We start from the raw sequence: 27,336 nt of genomic DNA, 5'->3' as shown, positions 1-27,336 counted from the left end.
GCACCTCCACCCAACACCCAGTGCTCATCACAGCAGGTGCCCTCCTCCATCCCTTCACCCATGTAGCCCCTCCAGAATGGGGGTAATTGTTAACCCAGAAAGTTGTTAAAGGACTTGAAGTAATGTGTGTAAAATTCCAGGTAATTTCTAGCTCGGGGCAAATACTCAGTGGTCGTTACTCCTTTACAAAGTACAAGAGCAAGCGGAAGCCAGGTGGTTTAGGTCTGTTTGCCTTACTCCTGCGGGAGATGCGGGCGTCCGCACGGAGCTCACCCGGCACAGCCTCTGTCCTCCCCCCTGCCGGCTCGGCGGAAGACGAGGTCTGTACTGCTGGGCACAGTGGTGTAGATCTCAGTGCATACAGTAAATCGTCCTGGCCCTGTGTGAGCCATGTTCTAGAATAGTCCCGGCCGGGTTCTGTGACTTGGGAAGCACTGACGCCCGCCCACCGCCGTGGTGGAGGCCCTGGCAAACATGCATTCTGCTGAGCCCCTTTCTGGAGTGCTTTCTCGAGGTCCCCTGTCCCTCGGGAGGTTTGGGGTGGCCGCACAGGAAGCCTGGAAGATGGCAGCCGCTCATGAGAGCCCCGGAGCACTGGTGTCACGTGCCCACCTGGGCCGAGCCGCTCTGCACCCACCACGCTCACCCAGCGGCCCGCCCCTCCACCCCTGCCCGCCCGCTGAGATGCAGAGCACCCCAGGACGCAGGGGGGAAAGGAGGAAGGACGTGCCAGTTACTTTCTCAAACCTGCACCTTGAGAGAGCCTGTCCAGTGAAGACCACCTGGTTTCGACTTTTGGCAGAATCCCTGTCATTGGCTTGTATTTGGGGTCTGTTGTATCACTATAGGGGAGTCAGCCCAGCCACACTGTCCTCTTGAGGACCTGGCCGGACGTTTTTCTAAGATGTCAGGCATAATTAACCAACTTTGCAAATTTTTTTGTGTTTTTATCTTTGTGGCACAGTATAACCAAAGAGACTTGACCTTTTTCAGCCAGATAACACTTTGAAATGAAAATGGAGACTCTGGGTTCTGACTCTCCTGTATTGTTCACCTCTTTCCAAGACTCTCTATTGTTGTGGCACCAATGTCTCCTTTATTCATTTGTTTTTTGCCTTTCCTGGTAACAATTTCTGTTCCCCTTGTATTCTTATGTGCTTAATTCCCTCCCTCCTCTCCTCGTAGTTTAGAGTACTTTAGAGTGTCATGTCCTTTAGAATATGAGGGGTAACTTAATTCTCTCCTGAGCGCTCTGTCTCCCCTCACCTCCATGTGTGATACGTGAACTTCTTTCTCTCTTTCTCCCATTGTCAGCTTTGGGGAAAATACGGGTCCGTCTCATCATCTGTTTTTACTCTCATTGATTTTTTTTTTTTTTTTAGTCCTGCATTAAAATATCTCTAATACTCTTGCTTCCCTTCCCAAAACTTCCTGTAATACCAGCTTATTTTATTGCCTTCTTTTAAAATCCTCTCTCCTCCCCTGTTAACCCCCTTGCTTTCACAGAGCCTGATTTGAAAAAGCGGATCCGTGTGCACTTACTCAATGCCCATGGCCTGGACGAAGCCGGCATCGACGGTGGTGGGATTTTCAGAGAGTTTCTGAATGAGCTGCTCAAGTCAGGATTTAACCCCAACCAGGGGTTCTTCAAGACCACTAACGAGGGGCTCCTGTACCCCAGCCCGGCCGCTCAGATGCTCGTGGGAGATTCCTTCGCCAGACACTACTACTTCCTGGGCAGGATGCTTGGAAAGGTAAAGTAACTTTGTATGGACATGGACCTCAGACACAGGATGTTGACGTTCTGCCTTTCTGTGTGGTTGCTCTGGGTCATTGAAGATGTTTATTCAGAATTGCTGAAGTAATTTTGGTGAACCCTGAACAGTATTCTTTTACATAATAACTAATACTTCATTGTTACACGTTGCATGCACAGTAGTCACACACACAAATCATTTGGGAAACCTGGGGGACATATATTATAAAACCCTGTTTGTCGAAGTCTCTGGGTAGATGTCTCTTGCCATCAGTGTGCACCCTGGAAATACTGTCAGTCTCCCCATTGCTCTTGTCCATAGTGTTCAAGTGGTTCTTTTAAGGTTCTGTAAACGTGTAAAGTGCTACAGGGTGGAAGACCGTAGTTGTTGGGTGTGGGCTAAGTGTTCTGTATGTTGTATGCAAACTCTAGGAGAAACGGCCATTAAGGATGACGTGATCGGGGCGCCCGGGTGGCTCAGTCCACGAAGCGTCTGCCTTCGGCTCAGGTCATGATTCCGGAGCCCCGGGATTGAGCCCCGTGTCGGGCTCCCTGCTCGGCGGGGGGTCTGCTTCTCCCTCTCCCTCTGCCTCTCATGCTCTCTGTCTCTCATTCTCTCTCTCTCAAATAAATAAATAAAATCTTTAAAAAATAAAAAAATAAACTGTTCTAAATGAGGTGGGAAATCATCTAGGTCATTTCCCTGGGAAATGAAAAGTTGATTCTTGATTTTTCTTTGAATGATTCACTCCACTCATCATAACTCTGGGGTAGAGAAAACCTGATGCATGTGGGGCAGCGTGCCAGGATCCCCAAGTATTCAGACTCTTGCTAACCAGTAGTCACTCTAGTGACAGTGACCCGGGTTTACCCCAGACCCACCTTCTGAATCAGAAGCCTGATAAAACAGCCCGAGAGCTGAGGGGAGAGCTGGAGGGAGCGCAGGGCTCAGGGCCAGTGGTTCCCTGCTGGCCCGCCTCATCTGAAGGATGCACACCTTTCTGTCCTCCCCACCAGCGATGCTGGCTCCTCACGGGGGCTTCCACCAGCCACCAGCTGCAGTTCAGAAGGTATCGTCCTTGTTTTCATTACTGGGGGTCTACCGCGCAGCATAGAATAAAGATGGAACATACCTGGATCTGTAAAGGGTCACAGCATATCCAGTAATAAGATTATTATTAAATAAGGACGCCTGGGTGGCTCAGTCGATTGAGTGTCTGCCCTCGGCTCAGGTCGTGATCTCAGCGTCCTGGGATCGAGCCCCATGTTGGGTTCTCCACTCAGCAGGGAGTCTGCTTCTCTCTCTCTCTGTCTCTCAAATAAGTAAATAAAATCTTTTAAAAAGAATCGTTGATGTATTGTTATAGGAGTTAAATGTTTTCCATGGTATTTGGAGGAAGTTCATTAGGGTTTTTGGATAGTCTGGGAATGCATTTTGGTTTCCCCTATTTAAGAGTGGGTTAGGAATGCCTGATACTCAATATTTACTGTCCAAAGCATTTTGAGGGACAGTTTGGATTATAACACAAGAATCATAACTGGTGCAGCTTCTGCAGGTCAAAGGTATGACTGAAGGTGACACTCTGGAACTGAGGGCAGCGAGCTAGCTACAGCCTTTGGCCTCCTATTCTTTGTAGTTAAAAAAAAAAAAAAGTTAGAATTCCAGCAGGTATCATCATTTACATTGTCTGGTTGCTTTCCCTACAGCGACAGTTGAACAAAGCCCAAATAAAGCCTATGCTCTGGGGCCCTTTCCAGGACAGTTTGCTGACTCTGCTGTAGGGCTAAGCCAACAGACAAATCATAAAGAACCTTTGTGTCTCATGGTCTCCATCCTGTGGGTCATTGAAAATCATTGTTTTGAGCAATGGCTGAGACTTCCTACATTTGTAAGGAGACAACATGGGGCGAATGGATTTTAGAGGGTGAGACTCAAGAATTAAAGAGTTAAGGGTCTGGGACACTGGCCTGTGAGGTCAGCGGGGACTGAAGAGTGACCACGGGATGTGTCCGCAAGTCTTTATTTCCCTGGCGCGTTTTCTTAGAACTGCTTTATTGAGAGATGGTTCACATACCTGCAGTTTGCCCACTTGATGTGCGATTCAGGGCGCCTGACTGGCTTAGTCGGTGGAGTGTGCAACCCTTGATCTTGGGGTCATGAGTTTGAGCCCCACGTTGGGCGTAGAGATCACTTGAGTGAATGAATGAATGAATGTTTTTCAAGTGTACGGTTCAGTAGTTCCAGTGTAGTCAGAGTTGTGCAGCCGTCACCACCAACACATTTGGAACATTCATCTCCTGTGTCTGTTAACAGCTCTCCTTTCCCCTTCCCAGACCCTAGGCAAGCGCTAACTTACCTTTAGTCTCCATAGAGTGTCCTGTTCTGGACGTTTCGTATAATCGCACCAGACCTACGTGGCCTTTGGTGACTGGCTTCCTTCACCTGGCGTCATGTGTCCAAGGGTCACCAGAGGTATGGGCTGTGTCAGCACTTCGCTCTGGTATTGGCAAATCGTGCTCCTTCTGTGACAGCCACATTCGTTGTCCATCCATCAGCTGATGGGTGTGGGGTTGTCCCCGGTGATGTTTTTAGTGGAGTGGTTTGATAAAAATGAGTTTGCTGGGGGGTGAAGAAGAGCAAAGGTACAAGAGCAGAAAAGAGTGTTGGTGACCTTTTCAGAAGGCTTCACTCTGAAGGGAAGGAGAGAAGATCCCCAAAGAACATGTTCCAGAAAAGAATGGGTGGGTTGGTTTTCAAAGATAGGGTAGCTTTGTGCAGGTAAAATGTCGATAAAGAGCCAGGTGAGAGGGATGGCTTAGCAAGCTGGGAAGACACAGCCAGGGACTGGCGAGCTGCCATGCTCCACGAGAACTGTCTGCGTGGCCTGGCGTCTAGCCGGCACGGGGCTGGTTCAGGGATTCACGTGCACGACGTAGGTCTCGATCGGTTTGGTGGCTGGTGACTACAGTGTGGAGCAGCTCTGAAGACCAGATGGAGGCGTTGGCTTCAGGTGTCCTGAGCAAGGAAGGTGGGCAGGGGTGGTCTCTGTGTGGACTGGGTGAGTAAGGAAGGTCAGAAGGCGTGGGAGCCTGGCTGATGGAAGGATGAAAGCCAGCCTGAGGAGTCGGCCCTTGGTGCTTTGGCATCCAGAGAGACTGCGGGGAGTGGCCGTGTGGGAGGAAGATCAAAGAAGACGGGGTGTTAGAAGGGAAGGAAGTGTATCAAGGTCAAGAGGTGAACAGTGACCCCCTGCTATAAGGTTGGGAGGGTGGGGACCGTGAGCGACACAGTGGTGCCCACTACATTGACGTCAAGCCAAGGGGTAAATGGAATGCGTGCTATTCATGGACTCAGTATGTAGGAATTGTGATTAATGAGTATCATCCTTAAGTAAGTAATTAAGGAGTTAATGTTGCTATTGTCATTGTTTTCTGTGAGAATTAATCAGAACTATCATCATTTTCAGCTATATAGTAAAATTTCTTACAGATCAGATTTGTAGCTCTGTTCTCTGTACCTATGAAACAGACCTGCCATTGTTCACCTTGGAGTTGCCCATTTGAGAAGCAGCGTACAAATCAGTGTCTGCAAAGCAGATCATGCTCTGACTTTTAAAAAAATAAATGAATAGATTGATAGATAACAGCTTTTTTGAAATATAATTCACATTCCATAAAATTCAGCCTTTTAAAGTGTACCGTTCGGTGGTTTTTAACATGTTCACGGAGGTGTGCAGCCATCACCGCTGTTTAGTTTCAGGACGGTTGCATCATCCTGGACAGGAGAACTCTTCGCACATTAGCAGCTGTTCCCCTCCAGCCCACCCCTGCCAGCCCTAGGCCGCCACTCATCTACCGTCTCTGTGGATTTGTCTGTTCCGGACATTTCATAGAAACAATTCATGGCCTTTTGTGACTGGTTTCTTTGACTTAACAGAATGTTTTCAGGGTTCCTCAACATCGTAGCATGTGTCAGAACTTCTTCTTTATAGCTGAATGGTATTCCATTGTGTGGATATAAGACATTTTGTTTATGCATTCATCCATCAATGGACATTTGGGTGTTCCCACCCTTTGGCTATTATGAATAATGCTGCTATGAACATTTGTGTACCGACCTTCCCTGACTTAGGATGGGGTTACATCCCGATAAAAACCCATCGTAAATTGAAAATATGAGATGTTGAAAATGCATTTCACACACCTAACCTAGCAAACATCACAGCGTAGCCCAGCCCACTTTAAGTGTGCTCAGGGCACTCACATTAGCCCACAGTTGGGCAAAGTCATGTAACACGAAGGCTATTTGACAGTAAAGTGTCGAATATCTCCTGGAATACACGGCACGCTGTCCTGAAAGTGATGGACGGGACGGCTGTGTGGGTGCAGACGGCTGTCGGTGTATCGGCCGTGGCCCCTCGCGATCGCGTGGCAGCTGGGAGCTGCGGCCCCCGCCCAGCATCCCGGGGGGAGGATCAGACCACGTATCGCTAGCCCGGGAAGAGATCCACATTCAGAACTCAGAGCACAGTTTCTGCTGAGTGTGTATCGCTTTCGCACCATCATGAGGTCAAAAAATCCTGAGTTGGGGTCCCCATCTGCACAAGGTTTTGTGTGGACATATGTGTGCATTTCTCTTACCCGAGAGAAATCTGTACCGAGGATTGGAAGTGTGGACTCGTGATTCTGCCGTCAAAGTGTTTACAACCTTTTACGGTCCCACCAGCAATGTTTGAGGGTTCCGGTTTCGCCACACCTTGCCAACACTTAAGATTGTCTGTTTAATGTCTTTATTTTACTTACTTTCTTTATTTTTATCTTTTTTCTTAGAACCGTCCTGGTGGGTGTGAAATAGTATCTCATTATAATGAGCTTTTGATTTCCCTGATGACTAGCGATGTTGGGCATTTTTTGTGTGCTTCATGTTTTCTGTGCAGAAAGGTCCCTTCAAGTCCATCGTCCGTTTCCTAAATTGAGTTGTCTTATATTAAGTCCTTTATATATTCTAGTTTCAAATCCCTTATCACCCTCATCATGATTTGCAAGTATTTTCTCCCATTCTGTGGGTTGTCTTTCACTTTCTTGATAGTGGCCTTTGAAGCTCCAGAGTTTTTAATTTTAATGAAGTCTTAATGCATTTATTTTTCTTTTGTTGCCTGAGCTTTTGCAGTCTTATCTAAGAAACCATGGTCACACGGTTTTAATCCAGGGTCACAGAGATTTACACCTGTATGTGTTCTTCTAAGAGTCTCATAGTTTTAGTTCTTATATTTAGGTCTTTAATCCATTTTGACCTAATGTTTTTATGGTATGATTAAGGATTTTATTTTATTTTTAAGTTTTCAGGGGCCAGATAAGCTCCTTTCTTTCCAGTTACACATCATTTTGAGTTAATATTTGTAGATGGTGTGAGTTAGGGGTCCCACTTGATTCCTTTGCATGTGGGTATCCAGTTGTCCCAGCACCATTTGTTAAGAAGACTGACCTGGTTCCTTTGTCAGGAATCAGTTGACCGTGAATGTAAGGGTTTATTTCTACTCTCAGTTTTGTTTCATTGACCTCTGTGTCTAGCCATGCGCCAGTGTGGCGTTGTTTTGATTACCTGTGTAGTCAGTATTGTGTGTGTATTTGTTAATGACAAATGGTAATGGAGCCCCAGGCCTAACAGCGCAGAGGGGTGGTGGAAGGGAACCGGTAGGTCCTCAGTATAAAAATCATACCCCTTTATTTGTATCTCTGAGATGCACGGATGGAGGCTCATTATCATTCATTTGTTCTGATTCCAAATGTTGCTACTTTAATAGTATAGACTCTAAGTGTTGCTCAAGTTTAGAAATGGGCTCTAACTTAACCTCATCATTGTGTACATATGTTTCTTTAGGCTCTCCTTGTCATTTCAGAGACAAATTTCAGACATTGGCCTGGTGTTAAATTCCTTAACATAACTGTCAAACAGATCATTTTCTACTTTAATTCATTTAAAGACATAACCTGTCTCTCCCACCTGAAGCCGCCTGCTGGCTTTGGTGTCCCTTCTCCACGAGATGCCGTCTCTCCCTGGCAGTGGTCCCTGTGACTCAGCTTCAGCTCCTCCCGGACGAGAGTACGTTTCATAACCCATTTCATGAAAATCTTTGAAATGATGCACTAGTTCTTTCTATTAAGGTGAGCCCAAGAATCTCCTAAATTAATAGTAATAAAATTAAATTTTAAAATAATAATGATGAGCCTCTATTTTGCTAGACTAAACTGAGATACCCCCTTAAATCTTTTAAGTATTTATTTTTTATTTATTTAAGTAGTCTCTACCCCCAGCTTGGGGCTTGAACTCATGACCCCAAGGTGAAGAGTGGCACACTCCACTGACTGAGCCAGCCGGGTACCCCTGAAGAAACCCCTAAATTCAGTGGTTCTCACACATGTGGTTAGAGACAACAGAGGAAGTGGGTGTGTTTGCATGAGTTAAATCTTATTAAAATTTGGCATTATTTTTTCTTCCTGAATGTATAAATTGTCCAATCTTGATTAATATAGAGACAAGATAATTAGACGGTCCTGGTTCACTGAAGTTTTCTGGCCAGTAGTTATGTAAGTTTGGTGAGGATAAGCTCGTTTTCCCCTCCGTTTAAGGATATGCTCCCAGCTGCAGACACCGTGAGGAGGCGGTTCCATCGTGGCGTCCTAGAGGCTCAGAGCAGATAATAGATCGCTCTTACTCCTCTACTTCAGAATACGTATCCTCTGTACCAGATTCCAGGGAGGAGAATTTGGGATCTACACCTTTCTCCTAAAAATGAAGTTTATGTAAATTGTTTCTCAGTAAAGCTCTTTGAAGTAGTGAAGGTTAGACAGAACCAGTAACAAAACTCTAGTTACAGGAGGATGGTAGATAATTTAGTTCCATGTATTGAAGATTTTACTTATATAATTTTCTGCATTTTCTGGAAATTCCTAAGGGAATACTAGTTTCTAAAACATCTGATTATTATCTGGTTACAAATGGTTAAACTTTGTACCAACATGTTAAAAATTGTCCAGATCTTAGTGAGCGTGACAGTATAGCCCTAATAGTGTGGTATCTGCACGTTAAATCCTTAGGGGAAGAAAATTGTGTATTGATTGATTATGATATTTATTGGGTCATAATGTATTTAAATTTTCTTTAATGCATATGTTAGTGATTGTTTACTGTGATAAAGTGCAAAGAGGTCTTCAAGAGCAATCCTACATAAAAGAATTACCTCATGTCACTGGTCACTTCTCAATTAGAAGTTCCATTAGCAGATGATTCCTGCTGCTGGTGTGGGTCGTGATTGCATTTTATCGCCTGTAAATCAGGCTTGAGACAGGGAATAAATAAACATCTCAAGGATGTGGTAATGTCAACTTGAACTTTTTTTTTTTTACAGATAGAAGCACCTAGGTCCATTTAAGCCAATTAAGTTCAGAAATTTATTGAAGGAAATCTTTTATCATATTTGAATTCTATTTGAAAATGGCTTTTTCCCCCCTTGCTTCAGAATATTGATTTAATTGGAACAGGATGCCTATAAATAGATTATTTGATAATATCTTGGTCATGTATTTCCAATTTTTAATTAGCAGACCCTGAAACTTCCATGTGGCTTATAATTTTGTATTTTAGTAGAATACAGGTACACTTAATGTAGCAGAGAGTGTAATAGTTAACAGTTTATCCTGAGATTTTTTTTTTAAAAGATTTTATTTATTTATTTGAGAGAGAGAGAGAGAAACAGCATGAGAGGGGAGAGGGTCAGAGGGAGAAGCAGGCTCCCCACTGAGCCAGGAGCCCGATGTGGGGCTCGATCTCAGGACCCTGGGATCATGACCTGAGCTGAAGGCAGTCGCTTAACCGACTGAGCCACCCAGGCGCCCTACCCTGAGATTTTTGAGACTTGGGAAAATTTATTCTTTTATATTATTAGAGTCCTTTTGTAAAATGCTCACTGAATTTGCTGAGCCTTTGAAAGTGTAGATTGAAGTGAGTACTAGTGATTTAAGTTACCTTGGTCTGTAAATGGCAAAGCTGCTCTTTTATAATATCTTGTTTTGAACTCTCAAACTCATTAAGGGTCAGTGTAATTGAGCTTCTTCATCTGATTATCATTGGACTAAGTGCTCTTGTCTCTAAAGTTAATATATCTTTTCCCCTAGATTTTTTAAACATAATATTCAGCAAATAGTTGATCATTCTGTGCTTAGCACAAGCTTTCCAATCAATGTTAAGACTTTTTTACTTTGATGTCAGCAAATTTCACAAGCAAGCTTTCTCCGAATCTCCCAATTATCCACAGTGGATGGTTCATTATGAGTTTGCTCTTGTTGACCTTCAACTTTTTTTGGAAGCAGAAAAATCAAAGACCATAATAACTTACAAGTGGTTACTTTTATCGGACTCTTGCCCCTTCTGAGGATCGCGCTGGCCTTCACAGCTCCCTGATACTCACGGTTTACAGTCTTTCCCTTTAACAACCAAGTGCTCACCCTTCTGCAGATTACTCCTCCCATCAGTCAAGGCCATAGTTTCCTAAGTTCATTTTATTTCTTCAAAATTATATGTGAAATAAAAGTAAGTTAGATTGTATGGTAAAAATAACAAGTATGTTCCAGAATTCAGTTGATTCCACTCCTAAAAATATCATTGTAGTTTTAGCCCCTTTGAGATATTTACCAAAACTCTTTCTGCTCCTGAATAAAGTAGAGCTTGCTTACTATTGAGATATCCCTTGTCATAAATTTTAAGCACTCCCAAACACTAGGTAAACGCAGATCAGTATCCTTATATTGAGGCCATTTTCCTGGGAAGTAGTGTTGGAGAGAAGACCCAAGGGGATGTTGGGATATGAGGGAGAGAGAGACAGCGGGGCTCTACAGATCTTGTTCTGAGAGCCAGAGGATAGAGATATCGTCGACCACGGTGGGGAGACTTGGGAAGGGATGATGAGATGTTTGTTTTTCCTTAGGTCCTGAGGTGTCTGCTAAGTATGCAGTTGAATCTTTGGGCCTTGGGTTGAGGGGCGAGGTGTGAGCTGAGCCATCAGGTGGTACTTGAGGTGGTGAGACTGGGCGGTGTCACCCAGGGAGTGAGTGTAGCTAGAGAAAAGACAGCACTGAAGAACTGAGTCCTGGGCCAGGTTGAGGGTTCAGAGACTGCAGGAGAAGGTAGCCACCGAAGGTCAGGAGAAGCCGCTGGAGACGCAGGGAGCAAACTAGGCAAGTGTGGTATTTCTGAGGCCAAATCAAGACAGTGTTTCAAGGGAGAGAGAATGACGAATAGTGCCGGCTGCTATTCATATGTCAGGACAATAAAGGCTGAGAAGTGAGCATTCACGGTGTGTCCAAGAAGCTTGCCTGGAGGGCGGAGGCCAGAGCCCCAGCACACGGAAGCAGTGTCTTCCAGAAATACCTTATTATGTACCAGATCCTGTTCCTCTGTGGCTGCATCCCAGCAGAAGTACGTACGTAGATCTGCCAGCATATGTGTATAAGAATGGCTACAGTAACGCTACGTTATACAACCCCAGACTGAACTGCCCAGATGCCCTTCAGAGGTACGGCCGGTAATAAATTGTGGGATATTTACGTGGACTACCGAATGACCAAACCACAACTATTCACAACAACGTGGAAGAACGGCACAGACCTCATGTGAGTAAAAGAAGGAGTACATTCTGTCGGACTCCGTTTATATAAGCTCAGAAACAGGCAAAACTAGTTTCTGTTGTTGGGCATCAGATCCTTTCTCCTTGGGGGGGCGGGGGGGGGTAACTTTTTCTTCCCGGGACTGAGTGCTCTGACGGAGTGGGTCCGCACTCAGGACTGGGGCACTCCGCTGCAGCCGACTTCTGCGTGGTTACAGGAGGAAAGGGTTGGCGGGTGGGACAGCTCCTGAGTGTTTCTGTAAAGAAAATCTCAGCAGCAGCTGAAGTGTGGGCCCGATGGAGCTGACCTGTTGTTTTCAAGGAGAGAGCAGGCGTGCGTGTTTGCCGCCGTGTCTGTGCAGCAGGGACACTTGCTGGAGGAGCGTCCTAGAGAAGGCGGCTGGCAGGCGCATGGGCAGTTTGTGCGGGAAGCGGAGGCCGAGTGTGGGGCACGGTTGTGGGAGGTGGGAGCCCACGAGCTGTCCTTCTGAGCGCGTCCACTGTCCTGAGGCAGTAGGCAGCCTTTGGCCGGGTGAAGGTGAGGCGCAGCGGTGAGATGAGGAGGAGGCAGGGGTCTCAAAGGGTGGCTCCCAGAGCAGTGATAAGGGTGCTGCATGGGGCTTGTCAGTCAAGCCTTTTCCTGGACTCTGCCCCGGCCTGCTGGGCCCTGAACTGTGGGGTGGGTCCCTGTTGAGTGTGAGGATTGCCGGGCCAGGGAAACCCAGCAGGACTGCCAGCCGGCCTCAGGCTCCCTCGAGGCTGGCAGCATCATTGCAGGGGAGCGGGAGGGGGGGTCCAGGCACAGACGCAGGTGTGGCGGCATGTTGAACCTGGGCGAGTATTATAAAGGGCGAGCTGGGTACAGGGGAATCGAGGGCACAAGAGGTGAGTACAGCCATGAACTTCTAAATCTGGGCTGTGGAGAGGAGGCTCTTCATGAGGATCAGAGGGCAGGGCAACAAGAAGGTGACAGGACGAGGTATGGCGTCATTGGCCATGGGGGCCGCATGGACTGGGCAGGAAGGAGCCAGAGTGTGGGGTGATTGAAATCAGATCAGGGAGAGGCACTCGGTTACCTGCAGCAGTGGTTCCAGGACAGGCCTGAAGACTGGGTGCCTGGGCGGGCAGAGGACAGCAGGGGCAGAGCGACAGAAGGGCACACGAGAGTGGACGGCAGATGGCCACGGGGTCAGGGTCAAGGGCAGGCAGCTGGCAGCCGTGGGAGGGACTGCAGTGGCTACTCTGGCCCAGCAGCAGGCGAGTCACAGCCAGGGACGGGGGGGGGCAGGTGTGGTGTGAAGTGGCAGTGAGAAACGGGGAGGGGTCCCTACCTCACTTGTCCCAATGGTGCAGGAGTGCGACCGAGCAAACTACCACCAAAGGAGAAGGGTGCTGAGGGATACAAAGAGCACAGCACTTGGGGGGTGCCTGGGTGGCCAGTCAGTGAAGCATCCAACTCTTGATTTCGGCTCAGGTTATGATCTCAGGGTGGTGGGATCAGCCTGTGTCGGGCTCCCACTTAGCAGAGTCCACTTTTCTCCCTCTGCCCCTCCCCATGCTCTGTCTCCCCCTCTCTCTCTCTCAAATAAACCTTTAAAAAAAAAAAAAGCAGCATAGCACAGCCCATCCTGCAAACAGTGCTGAATGTTGCAGTATTGTCAGGAATAATACGGTTTCTTAGAAATGAAACCAAGAACACAAAAAGAAAAAAATAGGTTGCATTTCATCAAAAACTTTTTTGCTTCAAAGAACACCATCAAGAAACTGAAAGGCCGGGGCGCCTGGGTGGCTCAGTTGGTTAAGCGACTGCCTTCGGCTCAGGTCATGATCCTGGAGTCCCGGGATCAAGTCCCGCATCGGGCTACCTGCTCAGCAGGGAGTCTGCTTCTCCCTCTCCTGCTCCCCCCTCTTGTGCTCTTTCTCTCTCAAATAAATAAATAAAATCTTTAAAAAAAAAAAGAAACTGAAAGGCCAACCCACCAAAAGGAGAAAGTATTTGTAAATCATATTGGATAAGAGATTTGTACTAGGATATAGACAGGACTCCGTAATAAAAAGACAAACTAATTTTAAAATGGGCAAAGGATCTGAATAGATACTTCTCCAAAGAAGATAAATAAATGAGCAATAAGCACATGAAAAGATGCTCACCATCATTAGTCATCAGGAAAATGCACATCAAAACCACAGTGCAAGACCACTCCACGCTCAGGAGGACGGAAAGAGTCACAAAGACCGATAATACCCAGTGCTGGCAAGGAAGTGGAGAAATTGGGCTGCCCCCACGTGGGGGTGAAGAGTGAATGTGAGACAGTGCGGCCCTCGGGAAAACGGGCTGGACAGTCCACGGCTACACAGTGACCTTCTGACTCAACCAACCTATGTTCGGCAAGAAGTGTTCCTGTAGCGTTCTCTACAACAGCGTAAAGGGAGCGATGAGTCAGATGTCTGTCTGCTGACGAAGAACAGAATCGGTCTATCCATCCTACAGGAGTTGATGTGGCTACGGAAAGGAATGAAGTCCTGACAGCCGCTATGACCGCCGGACAGAACAGGCCCCGTGAAGAAAGCGAATCACAGAAGGTCACCGTTACAGGATTCCGTCCCTCTGAAATGTCCAGAGAGGGAAATCTGTGAAGTGAGAAAGTAGATTAATGATCGTCCCAGGCTGGGAGGGTGGGAGAAATGAGGACCACGAAGGGGTAAAGGGTTTCTTTTGGGGGAGATGAAAATGTTCAAAAATGAATTGTGTTGATGGTTGCATAACTCAGTCACAGTAAGAGCCATTGAATTGTTCGCTTCAAATGGGGTGAATTGTCGGGTATGTGAATCATATCTTAATAAAGCTGTTACCAAAAAACAGTGTGATGCAGTGATTTTGCAAGAGCCACAGGGGTCAAAGGATTCAGCGGAAGGAGAGCTCGATCGGGGGTGGAGTTTTCGGGTGTGGTCGTTTTAGCCGGAAGGAGCTGGAGGGGTCCTGTGTCTCCTCACCTTGTGGAGAAGGTTCTCGGCACCTGGCCATGACCAAGTTATTTACCCTGGAGGGACGTCTGTAACCTCAAATTTCAAGGGCGGTAGTGTGACAGATTTCCGTGTGTATTTTATTATCCTGTGCGGTAGAAGAATCTTCAAACCTGAGAAACGTTTCCTTTTAGTTAGTGAACTGGTTCTGCCGTGTGGGGTCCCTTAACCGGGCCTCGGCGTTCTTCTAAACTCCTGATAAATCTTGCAGAAGCAGGACGTAACAACTGTCCTGAAACTCCCAGGTAGCTGCTGCTTGCGGTGTGTCGCTTTGGCGAGCCCTTTTGGTTCTTGATCTTCCAGAAGTGCCTGTGCGGGCGGGGCGGGCGGGGCGGGCGGAGCAGGGGAGCCTGGGAGCGCGGTAAGGGCGCCCACGGCCGGAGCCTCAGCGCTCGGCTCGTCAGACTCCCTCCCTCCCTCCCTCCGCGCCACAGCCTCCCTTCTGCACGCGCCACGAGAACAGGACCGAGAGGTGAACTGTCGTCTCCCACCCACCCAGCCTCCCCCACGGGTTTTCTGAAGAACTATTTCTTTGTTGTTTTGTTTTTTTAAAAGATTTTATTTTATTTATTCGACAGAGAGAACGCGAGAGAGGGAACACAAGCAGGGGGAGTGGGAGAGGGAGAAGCAGGCTTCCCGCTGAGCAGGGAGCCCGATGCGGGGCTCGATCCCAGGACCCTGGGATCATGACCTGAGCCAAAGGCAGACGCTTAACGACTGAGCCACCCAGGCGCCCAAGAACTGTTTCTTTAAACTAAAGCTGTCAAAGCATTAAGTGCAGATCATCAGTTGCTGCGAACAAGAAAAGATCTGTCCTCGGGGAAGCCTTTGCTTCGGGCCCTGGCGGGTGGTGAGGCCAGCAGCGCCCCGCCCGGCCTCCCGCGCCCCGGGTGTGAGCGGAGAGCGCGCCCCTGCCCGGCCTCCGGAGCCGCTGGTGTAAGCGGAGAGCGCTGGGGGACAGGAGTGCGGCCCAGGCGCTCTGCTCGCTGCCCCCGGAGCCTCTGTGGGGAGGACGAAGGCAGGGCCAGCCCTGCTGTGGAGCTTCAGGTTCAGTGATGCCTTTTCTCCAAACACCAGAACCTCTGGACCCTGCTCAGTTGGGCTTGCTGGACATTCGCTGAGTCATGAATGGACAGAGTCACTACTTATTTTGGGGTTTTGTTTTTTTTGGGGGGGGGTTTAAAGATTTTATTTGTTTGTTTGACGGAGACGGGGGAGAGCCCACAAGCCCAGGGAGTGGGGCAGGGACAGAGGAGCCCGATGCTGGGCTTGATCCCAGGACCCTGGGATCATGACCTGAGCCGAAGGCAGATGCTTAACGACTGAGCCACCCAGGCGCCCCGAGCCACTATTTGAAGCAGCACTGTAGGGTGCCCAAGAGTGTGAGGGAGTGTGGAGCTCGAGGGGCTGCCTCGCCGAGGTGGGTGGTGACCGCGCACGGGAGACCCATGGGAACGCGGGGCATTGCCTCCTACCACCGTGACATTCAGTGTCGCTGCCGCCGGGTTGACCAAAGCAGCGAGCCGTGTGGAAAGACCTCTGGGGGAGGACTGTGAAGACCCAGGGGTTTGAAATGAATCGTGACACACATGTAGTTTTGCATAACCTGAAGTGTCTCAGGAGAAATGGGTTTTTGTGAACAAACTCACGGTTGTAGAATTCCAGTGTGGAAAGTAGTCCCTAGCACGTAGTTGGCACTTAATAAATGTCTCTTGAATGATTGGATGCCATATGTCGTGCATAGACCTGGGCGTTAAGGATGAGGGCTGTTTTCTGCCCTGTGGGAGCTTGTGGGCCTGAAGATCCACTGTAGTCCCAGTCGGACACCGTGTTTTCCACTCGTGGGTATGCATGTTGAAGCACAACTATTAAATAGCATATTACTATCAGCCCACATCCTTATGTTACATTTCTTTCTTATTTTTTTAAACTGCAGGGTTAGCATGATCTGAAATAATTAAAATTACTATCTTTTTGCTCAATTAGGGTGGCTTTAACATAAGACAACTCTGATATAGTTTTTAGATTAAGTTATAAATGTTCACTTTAGAACTACCTGAAGATTGATAGAGATGCATTTGAAAAGCATTATTTTTTTATTGATTCTTAATGTAGTAAATTACTGAAGTTATTTGGCAGCAAACAGAAATGGCCTCTCATGTGGTTCACATTTATTCTCCCGATAGTGCCACAATTTGCATTAATTGCATTGCGACTGCACTCACTTATATTAAAAGGCTTCTACTATAATTAATCCTTTTTATTTCAAATCATTTTGGCACAATTTCTAGCTATAAACACTCATAAAAGACAGACAGTTGAAAAATACGTTACAGGTTTTTTCCATATACCTATTGCAATTTTTTTCGTGACAAGTCGTTATTGATGTGCTTCTGGAACAAGTGTGCAACCGGCTGAGAATTAAGGCCAGTGTGAAAAATGCTAAGTGGATTATTTTGCATAAAAAATAGGCAGTTTTGAAATTGTATAATTAACCTGTGTTTAGAAAATACCTTGATTTATGCTTACATTTGTATCTCAGTTGCATACATTATGGAAATTTAATTTATAATCCATTTAGCTGATGCAATCATAGTTTTTAGTGCTATCATTTATTAGTGCTTGTATATTAAATGCTCTAAAGGTTTAAACCTGCCTTATGTAAAAAATTATACCTAGGCATTTACATTTTATGAGTCACAGTGGGATTTCTGTTTAAAATTCAGGTAGCTCTGATCTATTTAACGAATTTCACTGGTTTATTGTTACTAATGCAGAAGTGGCAAACGATGACCTTGTATATTGAACACCCCATGATTTACACTTCCAGTTTACTTTAAAGTCCACTGTACAAATGACACTGTTCTTCAGCACCTGGAATCAGTCATGGCGTCTGGCACAGAACGTTCTCCTTGGCTGTGAAGCCATCGTTCATTTAGAAGTAATGGGATTTTTAAGTGCTCCAGGTTAATAGTATTAGCCATTCTTAACTTTAAGCAAACTGTGGTTTTTCAAAACAACTCTTTCTTCGCGTTATCAGTAGATGAGTTAAGTGCTAGTCGCCATCTTATTGCTCATTCTCTCATTCAGAAGTCTTTTTTTGCCACGTTTTCAGAATTAATTGGATAATCGTTAGTCTTCAAATCAGAAATAAAAGCACGGGGACATAACACTTCAGTTTCCCTGGCAGAGAACATCTGGAGTCTTAGCTGGAAGGGGGATATTATGAAATACGTAGTTAACAGATGGCGAACCTGAAGTCCTCAGACGTGTTAACCTTGGGAAGAAGTGTTAATTCATACTGTCTGTCAGCGGCGTCCTGAGGCAAGAAGCCAGTGCACACTGGATGCTACTTTCAGGACCATGTTTGATAGCTATTCTCTGGTTCCTTCCAGTCCTGTGAGTGGGACAGACTTTGAAGTGTGGGTCTCACTCAAGGTGAACCTGAGCATTCTCGGTGGCGTAGGAGGGACAGGGGAAACACTCATTCGAGGGTACGTTTTTTGGTGTGTTTAAGGATCAGTGGTTTACAGACTAGCGCCACCGCTGATTGCTGCCCGTGCGGAAGTGGCCCACATCCGGTGTGACCCAGCTGAGTAAAAACTGGCGGTGCCGGAAGCCGTGGGCAGGGCATGTTCACCCAACGTGAAGGGTGGCGCGGGGGCCGGAGGCTCGGAGGGCCGGAGCCCCTGCTCCCCGGAAGCTGTTCGTCTGCTGTGTCGCTCGCACTGGTGTGTCTCACCAGAGCCTCGTGTCTCACGTCTCGCGTGTGTGGACGTGGTCGGGTGAATGGCCTCCTGGAAGAGGGGCTTCTGAAGTCGCGGTCTCACGGCCGAGCGACTACTCCTGGGATTACAGTTTGTTTTATGGCGGTTTTCCAGGAGCAGCGTGGTGGCACTTGGATCTTTCAACGGTGACTTAAAGAAAAGCTCTGAATACATCCGTAGCACAGCTCATTGAGTACTTTCTGAAGCGGGGCTCCCCCGCCATCCCCCCAAAAGAGAAGGGTTTGTGAGAATGTGTGCCTGAGGCTCTGCCTCCAGCTCCCCACCTACCGAGTGGGGGTGGCGACTCCACTCTCCCTGTCATTGTCATGTCTCTGCAGACCACTCTTACTTTAGCAAAAATGGCCTCGGGCATGGAAATCCAGATTTCCCCTAGACTTCTGTAGAAGAGTGACTCTTGCCTTCCACTTAGGAGATCTTCCAGACAGGCCAGATGGAAGCGAGACAGCTGACGTGTGCTCAGCGCAGGGCCTGGCTCAGAGCTGGCATCGATACATAGTAGCTTAGGTTCATTGGAACAGTTTGACAGGACTTGTCGGGGCTTCCAAGGCCATCATCTGTTAGAAGAAAATAAGAACGTTTCTGAAAATTTTACAGCCCACTTCTGCTTCCTTGTTGCACTTTCTCTCAATCTAGCTTTCTGGTTGGTGTGTTGTGCAATCACTTCCACAAGGGCCCGGAGTGCGGAGGGAACATCTTCAATGTCAGAACTCTCTCAGAGCTGTACAGGAAATGGGAAATCAGACTAAGACCAACCTGTGCTTTGTGACATGGGTGCCCTTCCAGTCCCCAAACTGAATAGAAAAATTCTTCATTGTTTGGGACAATCGCTCCTGAAGACAAAAACTCACTGTAACTTTCTGTTCCCCTCTACATGAAAATCCCAAGCACTGATTGGAATACAACACGAATACTGTAGATAGTGCGTGTTTAAAATGCACTTTACAGCCTTAGGCCATAGGAGTATTTATCGTGCAGGATGAACCCTGACATCATGCTGGAAAACCTGTATCACTTGGCCCCTCTCTTCTCTGGATGGAGAGTCGGGAGATTAATATAGTAATATAGTAATATTCACCAGCGCTTAATTTATCCAGTACCACCGGTCATCAGGAAATGCAAATTAAAACCATAGTGAGATTCCCCACTGCACCAACCAGAATAACTAAACTTAAAAAAGACTGACAACGCTAATGATCAGTGAGGTTCTGGACCAGTTGGAACCTGCCTGTGTTGCTGGTCATGGTGGAAAATGGTTGCGTTTTGGAAAACAACGTGTTGTTGCCTGATACAGCTAAGCGCACCTCATGCCCAGTGCTGCCCCTGTCAACGGGTCTGAAGTCTGTACTGGGAGCGGTGAGCATGGGTCCACAGAAAGGCTCACGCTGACGGCCCAGCAGCTTTGTTTATCCGAGCCTCAAATGGGAGACAGCTCCACGCCCATCGTCAGGCCCAGGGCTGGAGATGATACACAGCCTCACGGAAAGGAACAGACAGTAACATAGGTGAATCTCAAAAGCATCCTGTTGTGGGGAGGCACACGCTGTCTGGTGCCATTGGTGGAGTCCTGGGGTGGCAGCTCGCCCGTGGTGACGGCCACGGGAGGGGCTGAACGTGAGGGCGGCTGTGGCTGAAGGTCATGAGGGAGCTCTCACGGGGAATTTGGGGAGGGGAAATGTTCTGTGCCTTCACCCGAGTGGCCCCTGCATGGGTACAATCAAATATAATAATTCATCAAGCTGCACTCACAGTCTCTACGTTTTATCTGGCTCTGTGTAAGTCATCCTTCCACGTACACGAGTGAAGAGACAGTTACGCGCATGGCCCTTGGACACAAAGTAGGCAGGACTCAGAGTGGAGAGGCCCTCCTGTGGGCGTCCGCGCTGCCCCGCGCTAGCTCACCATGTCCGCCCGAGTGCCCGTGAGTCCCAAGGCCCAGTCTGTTCAGTTTAGAACAGGGCCTGTGGGCCAGGTCCAGCCTGCCCCCTGTTGTTGTGTGGCCAGTGTGCTAAGAGGGCTTTTTCCATCTGGTGGCCGAAAAAGCCTAAAGAATAGTATTTCTTGACATTGAGAATTACATGCAATCCAGCCCTGGTACACAGCTGCCCTCACTCGGCCCCGCCCTGTGTTCCTTTCTTGCTACAAAGGCCGAGCAGAGGAGTGGCCACCAAGCCAGTCCAGCCCACTGTTGTGGGTTGAATTGTGACCCCCCAAAAAATGAGGTTCCCTCCTAATCCCCTGTACCTGTGAACCTGACCTTATTTGGAAGTGAATCTTTGTATATGAGTCATCGCGGGTTAGAGTGGCCCCCCAAATCCAATGACTGGTCTCTGTAAGAGAAAGGACAGGGAGACACACACACAGGGAAGACAGCCCCCCGAAGAGGCAGAGTTTGGAGTGACTCAGCCAAAAGCCAGGGGCCACCGGGTATGGCTGGCAAGATCAGAGAGGACAAGGGGGCCTTTCAGGAGGGTGTGCCCTGCTGCCACCTGGAGTTAGACTTGTGGCCTGCAGAACCTGAGGCGCCAGGTCTCGGTTGTTCTGAGCCCCCAGCGCGTGCTGCTTTGTTACAGCAGCTCTCGGGGACTCACACGCCTGCACAGCCCTCTACCAAAAACACGTGCCCACCTCTTGCAGCACAAAAGACGGGGCTCTGGAACACCCCCATCGGTACGCACGTTCTGTGAGGCAGCCCTAAAACGTGCTGGTGGTCTGCCCTAGAATTTGCGACACACTGAGTGCATGCGTTGAATGGTTCACCTGGCCTGGCACAGGGTAAGTGCTCACCAAATATTAGCTTCCACCATCGTTGTCATTATGAAGAGGAAGTAGCTGCTGTCAGGATTCTGTTAAATCTCGAGTTGGACTTTTTTATTCATAGGCAGTGTGAAAAAAGAATTCCTCTGAAATGCTAATCATTGCTCCTTGTTCTCATTTGAAGGCTCTCTATGAAAATATGCTGGTAGAATTGCCCTTTGCTGGCTTCTTCCTGTCCAAACTGCTTGGAACCAGCGCAGACGTGGACATCCATCATCTCGCCTCGTTAGATCCCGAAGTGTATAAGAATCTGCTTTTTCTCAAGAGCTATGAAGGCGACGTGGAGGAACTTGGGCTGAACTTCACTGTGGTGAACAATGACCTGGGAGAGGCACAGGTGAGGAGGCCCTTGGCCGGTTTGTTACTGATGCCAACTTCTCTTCCCACGGCGACGGGGAGGATTTCCTTCCGTGTGGAAATGCTTCAGTGCCTTTCCAGTGCGCTGAGGGTTAGACTTGGGGAGTGGGGGTGTCTGGAGACGCACGTGCCCCGGCCCCAGTCCTTTGTGACGGCTGTCCTCTGGGATTGTCTTCCTGGGGCAGCTGCTTGCCTGGCTCTCCGTCCCAGGGAGTGGCGGTTAGCACCTTCCCGACTGGAGCCCTGAGGGTCCCTGTGCCCCTCCGTTCCCTGCCCAGTCTCGGTGGACCTCGGGTGCTCGGACACCGATCGCTGGTCTCCATTATCAGTCTGGTTGGTCTTGCTGCCTTTATCCTTTAAAAAAAAAAATAATAAACCCTACATGTTAGAGATTGAAACTGATTTTTTAAATGACAGCATTATTGGGGTGTAATTTGCATACGGTAAAATGCACACTTTAGAGGACGGCACGGGTCAGCACGTGCCCAGAATGGGCAGCCCTCACCAGCATCTCCGTTCGGGATGGTTTCGTCTCCCCAAAGAAACTGTGTGCGCATTAGCAGGTCCCTCCCACCCAGCGTAGGTGAACACGATCTACGTGGTGTCTGCGCGTTCATCTACCCTGGACGCGGTCCCTAACTGGAATCTTACAGCCCGTGGCCTTTTGCGGCCGGCTTCATTCCCTTGTTGTAGGAGCCAGTACTCCATCCCTTCATCTGGCTGAGCGGCACCCCGTTGTATGGAGATGCCACAGTTTCTTTCTCAGCTGATGGACATTTGGGTTATTTCCACTCTTCAGCTATTATGAAGAATATGCTATGAACATTCTTGTACAACGTACTGAACTGTGGAAGAATTGATAACATCTGGGATTTACTTCCAGTATGATGAGAGCAGGGGCAGTGGGTGGAGGTAGAGATGAGCTAGATTGGCCATGAGGTGGAACTTGCTAAAATAGGCGGTCGGGGTGGGGGGCGGCATTTGGCATACTTTTTTGTCTACATTAGCATACATTCAGATGTTCCCGTAATTTACAAAACCTTTTTTAATGTATACCGACGAACGAAATTGAGGACCTTTGAGGTCGTAGTTGTTAATATCTCATTTTATCAGATTTTATTTTTTTTTTATTTTTATTTTTTTTTAAAGATTTTATTTATTTGACAGAGAGAGACACAGCGAGAGAGGGAACACAAGCAGAGGGAGTGGGGGAGGGAGAAGCAGGCTTCCCGCTGAGCAGGGAGCCCGATGCGGGGCTCGATCCCAGGACCCTGGGACCATGACCTGAGCTGAAGGCAGACGCTTAACGACTGAGCCACCCAGGCGCCCCTCATTTTATCAGATTTTAAAGTGACCAGTGTGCTTCTCTATTTTTGGTCTGTTTTGTGGGGAAAAACAGCTTTTCTGCTATTGTTACTAGATCAGTAATCTTTTCTGAATCTAGTAGTTGTATTTTAACTATAAAACGATTGTTACTGGGACGCCTGGGTGGTTCAGTTCTTAAGCGTCTGCCTTAAGCTCGGGTCATGATCCCAGGGTCCTGGGATCAAGTCCCGCATCGGGCTCCCTGCTCAGCGGGGAGTCTGCTTCTCCCTCTGCCTCTGCCCCTCCCCCTGCTTGTACTCTCACTCTCTCTCTCTCTCTCTCTAGCAAAGAGATAAATAAAACCTTTAAAAAAAATTGTTACCTTTAAACTTCGTAAATTTCTGTTATTACTTGGTTTTTAATTCAGGCTTTCAAAGGTCATCAGCTTTGCCAGCTTAAAAGTAACTTCATATTAAATCTATACTTAGTGTTTAGTCAAATCACCATTGATAATGCATTGATCCATTCAGGGTACTCCTTAACCTAACCCTCCAAGTTGTCAGCACTAACATTTTATTTTGATAAACACATGTACTGAACAAATTTGAGTTGATGCAATTTTGGTTATTTTTAAATCATATTACCTACTTGCCACTGTGCCTCATCTGTATTTTTTCATTCATTCATGAGACAGTGTTGCCACTCCGTACCAGCCATGATGCTGTCATGCATAGGAGGTTTTTTCTAAACTAGGAGAGCATACACATTCTAACAGGGGAGGCAGATGTGAGCGGTAGCTCAGCTTCAAGTAGGTCAGGGGAGAGCTACCTGGGAGAGACGCTGGGTGGGTGGAAAGGCATTCACCAGGTAGGTGAGCACATTTAGAAGTGGCTAAGCTTAGGGGCATGCAAGAGTAGGTAGACAGATGCCAGCAAATCTGGGCTTCTCCTGCCATCGTGGAGAACAGTTAAGAGGCCTTGGGCTTTAGAAAGGGTAAAGATGCACTCAGAAGGGGAACCGGTGTTTCATTCCATAGCTGCTTTGCAGTATTTCATTGCTTCAGGGTAAGAGGGCCTAAACCGGTGCATTTCAGAGCCAATAGGAAAATGAATAACAAGAAAGCACTTGGGGGTGCCTGGCTGGATTGGTCAGTGGAGTGTGTGACTCTTGATCTCAGGGTTGTAGATTCGAGCCCCATGTTGGATGTAGAGATTACTTAAAAAAAAAAAAATCCTTAAAAAAGAAAGAAGAAAACCCTTGAGCCTTCCCAGGAAGCTGAGATTTTGATTCTGTGAGTCAGGGCAGGACCCAGGAGCAGCCTGCTTATTTCCTGGGTCAGGTGGTTCAGAATTCAGAGAAACCACAACTTGGGGGTTAAGCAATGAAAGAAGTTTTAACGAGAGAACGTCTGTCTGATCTTCATTTTTAAAGTTACGGTCTGTAGGTATAGGTCAGTATCTTGAGCGAAGTTGATTCTCTTTGAGTCAGAGGAGGATGGGGCAGGCAGGCATTCTTGCACTGAACTCCCTGTTCCCTCCCTTGTGCCCCGGTGCCCACCATTCTGCTTTGGGTCTCTGTGAGTTGGACGACTGTGAGGACCTCATCTAAGTGCAATCATATAGTGCTTGTCCTCTTGTGACGGGTTTATTTCACTGAGCTTGATGTCCTCCAAGTTCACCTGTGATGCAGCACAAGCCAGAATTCTTCCTCCTTGAGGCTGACACCCCATAGTGTGTACGGATCACGTCCGTTCATCCCTTCATCCCTCGACGGACGTGAGAGTTGTCTCCACTCTCGTGAATAACGATGCCGCAGTAATGATGTACGTGGGCCGTACGAGTACCTGTTCGAGTCCCTGCTTTCCATTCTCATGGGCATATAACCTAGAAGTGGGATTGCTGGGTCACACAAGAATCCTGATGTTCTAACTTTTTGAGGACCCACATACCGTTTTCCACGGTGGCTGCACTGTTTGTCTTTCTACCAGCACCGCACAGGGTTCCGATCTCTCCAGTGTTGCCAACACTTGTTTTCTGCTTTCTTTTCTCTCTCTCTCAGTCTTTTTTAAAAACTCACAGCCGTCGTCCTGGGTGCGAAGTGCTGTCTCATTGTGCTTTGTGGTGCACAGAGCCGTGCTAGTCCGGGACTGCTTCGGGAAGGCTCCGAGGTGTGAGACCTTTGTGTTGGCTCCCTCCCTGGGCTGCAGGACCATTGCATGGCCCCCACACCAGGGATGTCTTCAGAAACTAAGTTGAGAAGCACACACAGACTTACACATCCTAGTTCTAAACTCTCTGGGTATTTTTAAATGTCTGTCTTCGTGGTGCTTGAATTTTAGTCTATTTCTTGGCCTTTAAAAAGCTGCCTATTGGGGCGCCTGGGTGGCTCATTTGTTAAGCGTCTGCCTTCGGCTCAGGTCATGATCCCCCGGGGTCCTGGGATCAAGCCCCACGTCGGGCTCCCTGCTCGGCGGGAAGCCTGCTTCTCCCTCTCTTGCTCCCCCTGCTTGTGTTCCCTCTCTCGCTGTGTCTCTCTGTCAAATAAATAAAATCTTAAAAAAAAAAAAAAATTACGTATTTAATGGGGTGCCTGGGTGGCTCAGACAGTTAAGCGTCCAACTCTAGGTTTTAGCTCAGTCATGATCTTGGGGTCGTGAGATCGAGCCCCACGTAGGAGCTCCACACTCGGCAGGGAGTCTGCTTGGGATTCTCCTCTCTTCTCCCTCTGCCCCCCGACCCCCACTGTGCATGTGCACGTACTCTCCCTCTCTCAAATAAATAAATAAGTAAAATCTTAAAAAAAAAAAAAAAACCTAGCTATTGAAGAAATAGGTGTGGATTAAACCCTAAGTGGGAATATAGGAAATGGTACCACCTTGGGTCTCCCACTTCCCTGTCGTACTTGGACACCTCTAGGCGTTGTTGAGAACTGACCTCAACACGGTGAGAGAAGGTAAGAATGAGGAGGACAGAACCATTCTGTTTGGTTACAGCTTACTTAGTTGCTTTTGTTTGCACCTCTTCATTTTATAGGGCTGAAGTTTCAGCATGCAGAATTCAGACTTTTGTGAAAGATGAGGTTTGTTCCTGGCGTGAGGACACTGAACACACAGACAGTGATGCTGCTCGCCCTGCTGTCTCGCTCCACCTGGTGGCATGATTTAAAAAATGAAATAAAAGCGCCAGGGCAGTCAGTTTTATAATGACCTGTCCACGGCCTTTGCTAATGGGAGTATTTCCCATTTTTCCTCCTGAAATAGATGGTAATAGTGAAATGTCGCATATGTAAGAGTTCCATTAAAGCACCGCTGGTAATATTGGAATCTATTAAAAGCAAAAGTGTGAAGTTACAATGTTCCAATTATTCATAGAAATTTCCACTGAATAAAGAGATTATGGATGACAATGCAGAGGAATAATTACACTAAAGAGTCCAACAGGAAAAATTGAGAAAGTCACTGGTAAAGCAGCCAATTTGTGGGGGAGATCTTATGGATTTCTACAGAGAGAGATATAAAAACATAGTCCTCTATACAGGTTTAAGTTTGTAAAATACTATGATTTAAAGATTTCTAATATGCAAATACTTCATTATGTTGGTAGGTTACGTTAATCAATCTCCCCTTTTAAAATACTAGTGTTCCTCCCCAACTTGTTTTCTCTGGTAAAATCAATATGGCTGTTAGCCTGCCTAAAAACAAACATGAAATTTTAGACCACGAATTTGTACACATATCTTTGCTGAGGAAAGTGCTCAGGGTTTAAGATGGTTCCGTGAGTGATCATCGTTACGTAGGAAGCATGAACGTGAGTCACAAGTCCTTGTGAAAGTCCGGGCTTGCTCCTGTGCTGTGTGACCCGGGGCGGGTCACAGTGGCGCTTCCCCGCCTTCAGGGGTCGTGGACGTGGCTCTGGGGTGAGGTGAGCTCGCGCGGGTGGTGAGCACTTGAGGCCCCGAGCCTTCTGCAGCTGGACTCAGGACTGTCAGGGAGGAGAGCTCTTCGTAGAAGAGCTGCTCTAGTTCCATACTTAGAGGTGTCAGTATGCCCCCAAAACTGAAATCCCAGGACAGATTTGACGTGATTTTAGACACAGAGAGTTGTTTTGATGTAGCCTAGAGAGGAGTTTAGACGACCACGGCGCAGTCCCTGTGCGGTCACTGGAAATGGCATTGCCATCTGATCAGGCAGGGTGACTGGGGCTTTGGAAGTCCTTTACCTGATCGTTTCCTGGGTCCTTTGACTTCGAATTACTCAGTACATGCTCATTTATTACCTGTTGTTAATCCACTTAAGGTAAGGAGTGGTAGTTTGTACATTAAAACAGAGCCGCAAGCGCGAGGCCCAGGTGACAGATGGCCCGTCAGCGGGCGGCGAGCACGGGAGGCATTGTGGCCTCTCCCTGGAGCAGAGACAAGCAAGGAGATGTGGGTGCAGAGCCTTTCTTAGGCCTCTGGTTCCAGCGTGGAGCACGAGAGTTAGTGAGAAGGGAGGCGTCATCTAGAACGTGCACTGTGGAAAGAAGCAAATCCAATAAAGCTTTGTCACGTCTGTAGTGTGAGATGGCCATGTAACCACCGGGTGTACGATGATTTCAGTATAGCTCTTCAGCAGATGGTAAAATGGCCTTTC

General features: G+C 47.6%; 1 protein-coding gene across 3 annotated transcripts in view; it reads left to right on the top strand.

The window, feature by feature from the left end:
* Positions 1 to 27,336, top strand: part of UBE3C (ubiquitin protein ligase E3C) — a 121,947-nt gene that overhangs the window by 73,853 nt on the left and 20,758 nt on the right. For all 3 annotated transcript variants that reach the window (XM_032394426.1, XM_032394424.1, XM_032394425.1), the window contains exons 18-19: positions 1,507 to 1,754; positions 21,169 to 21,381. In XM_032394426.1, the coding sequence (XP_032250317.1) occupies positions 1,507 to 1,754; positions 21,169 to 21,381 (461 nt within the window). The remainder of the gene's footprint in view (positions 1 to 1,506; positions 1,755 to 21,168; positions 21,382 to 27,336) is intronic.

Source organism: Phoca vitulina, unplaced genomic scaffold, assembly GCF_004348235.1.
Source record: "Phoca vitulina isolate PV1807 unplaced genomic scaffold, GSC_HSeal_1.0 scaffold80, whole genome shotgun sequence".
In the NCBI taxonomy this organism is placed as follows: domain Eukaryota; kingdom Metazoa; phylum Chordata; class Mammalia; order Carnivora; family Phocidae; genus Phoca; species Phoca vitulina.
This window is presented reverse-complemented; position numbering and strand designations above follow the sequence as displayed.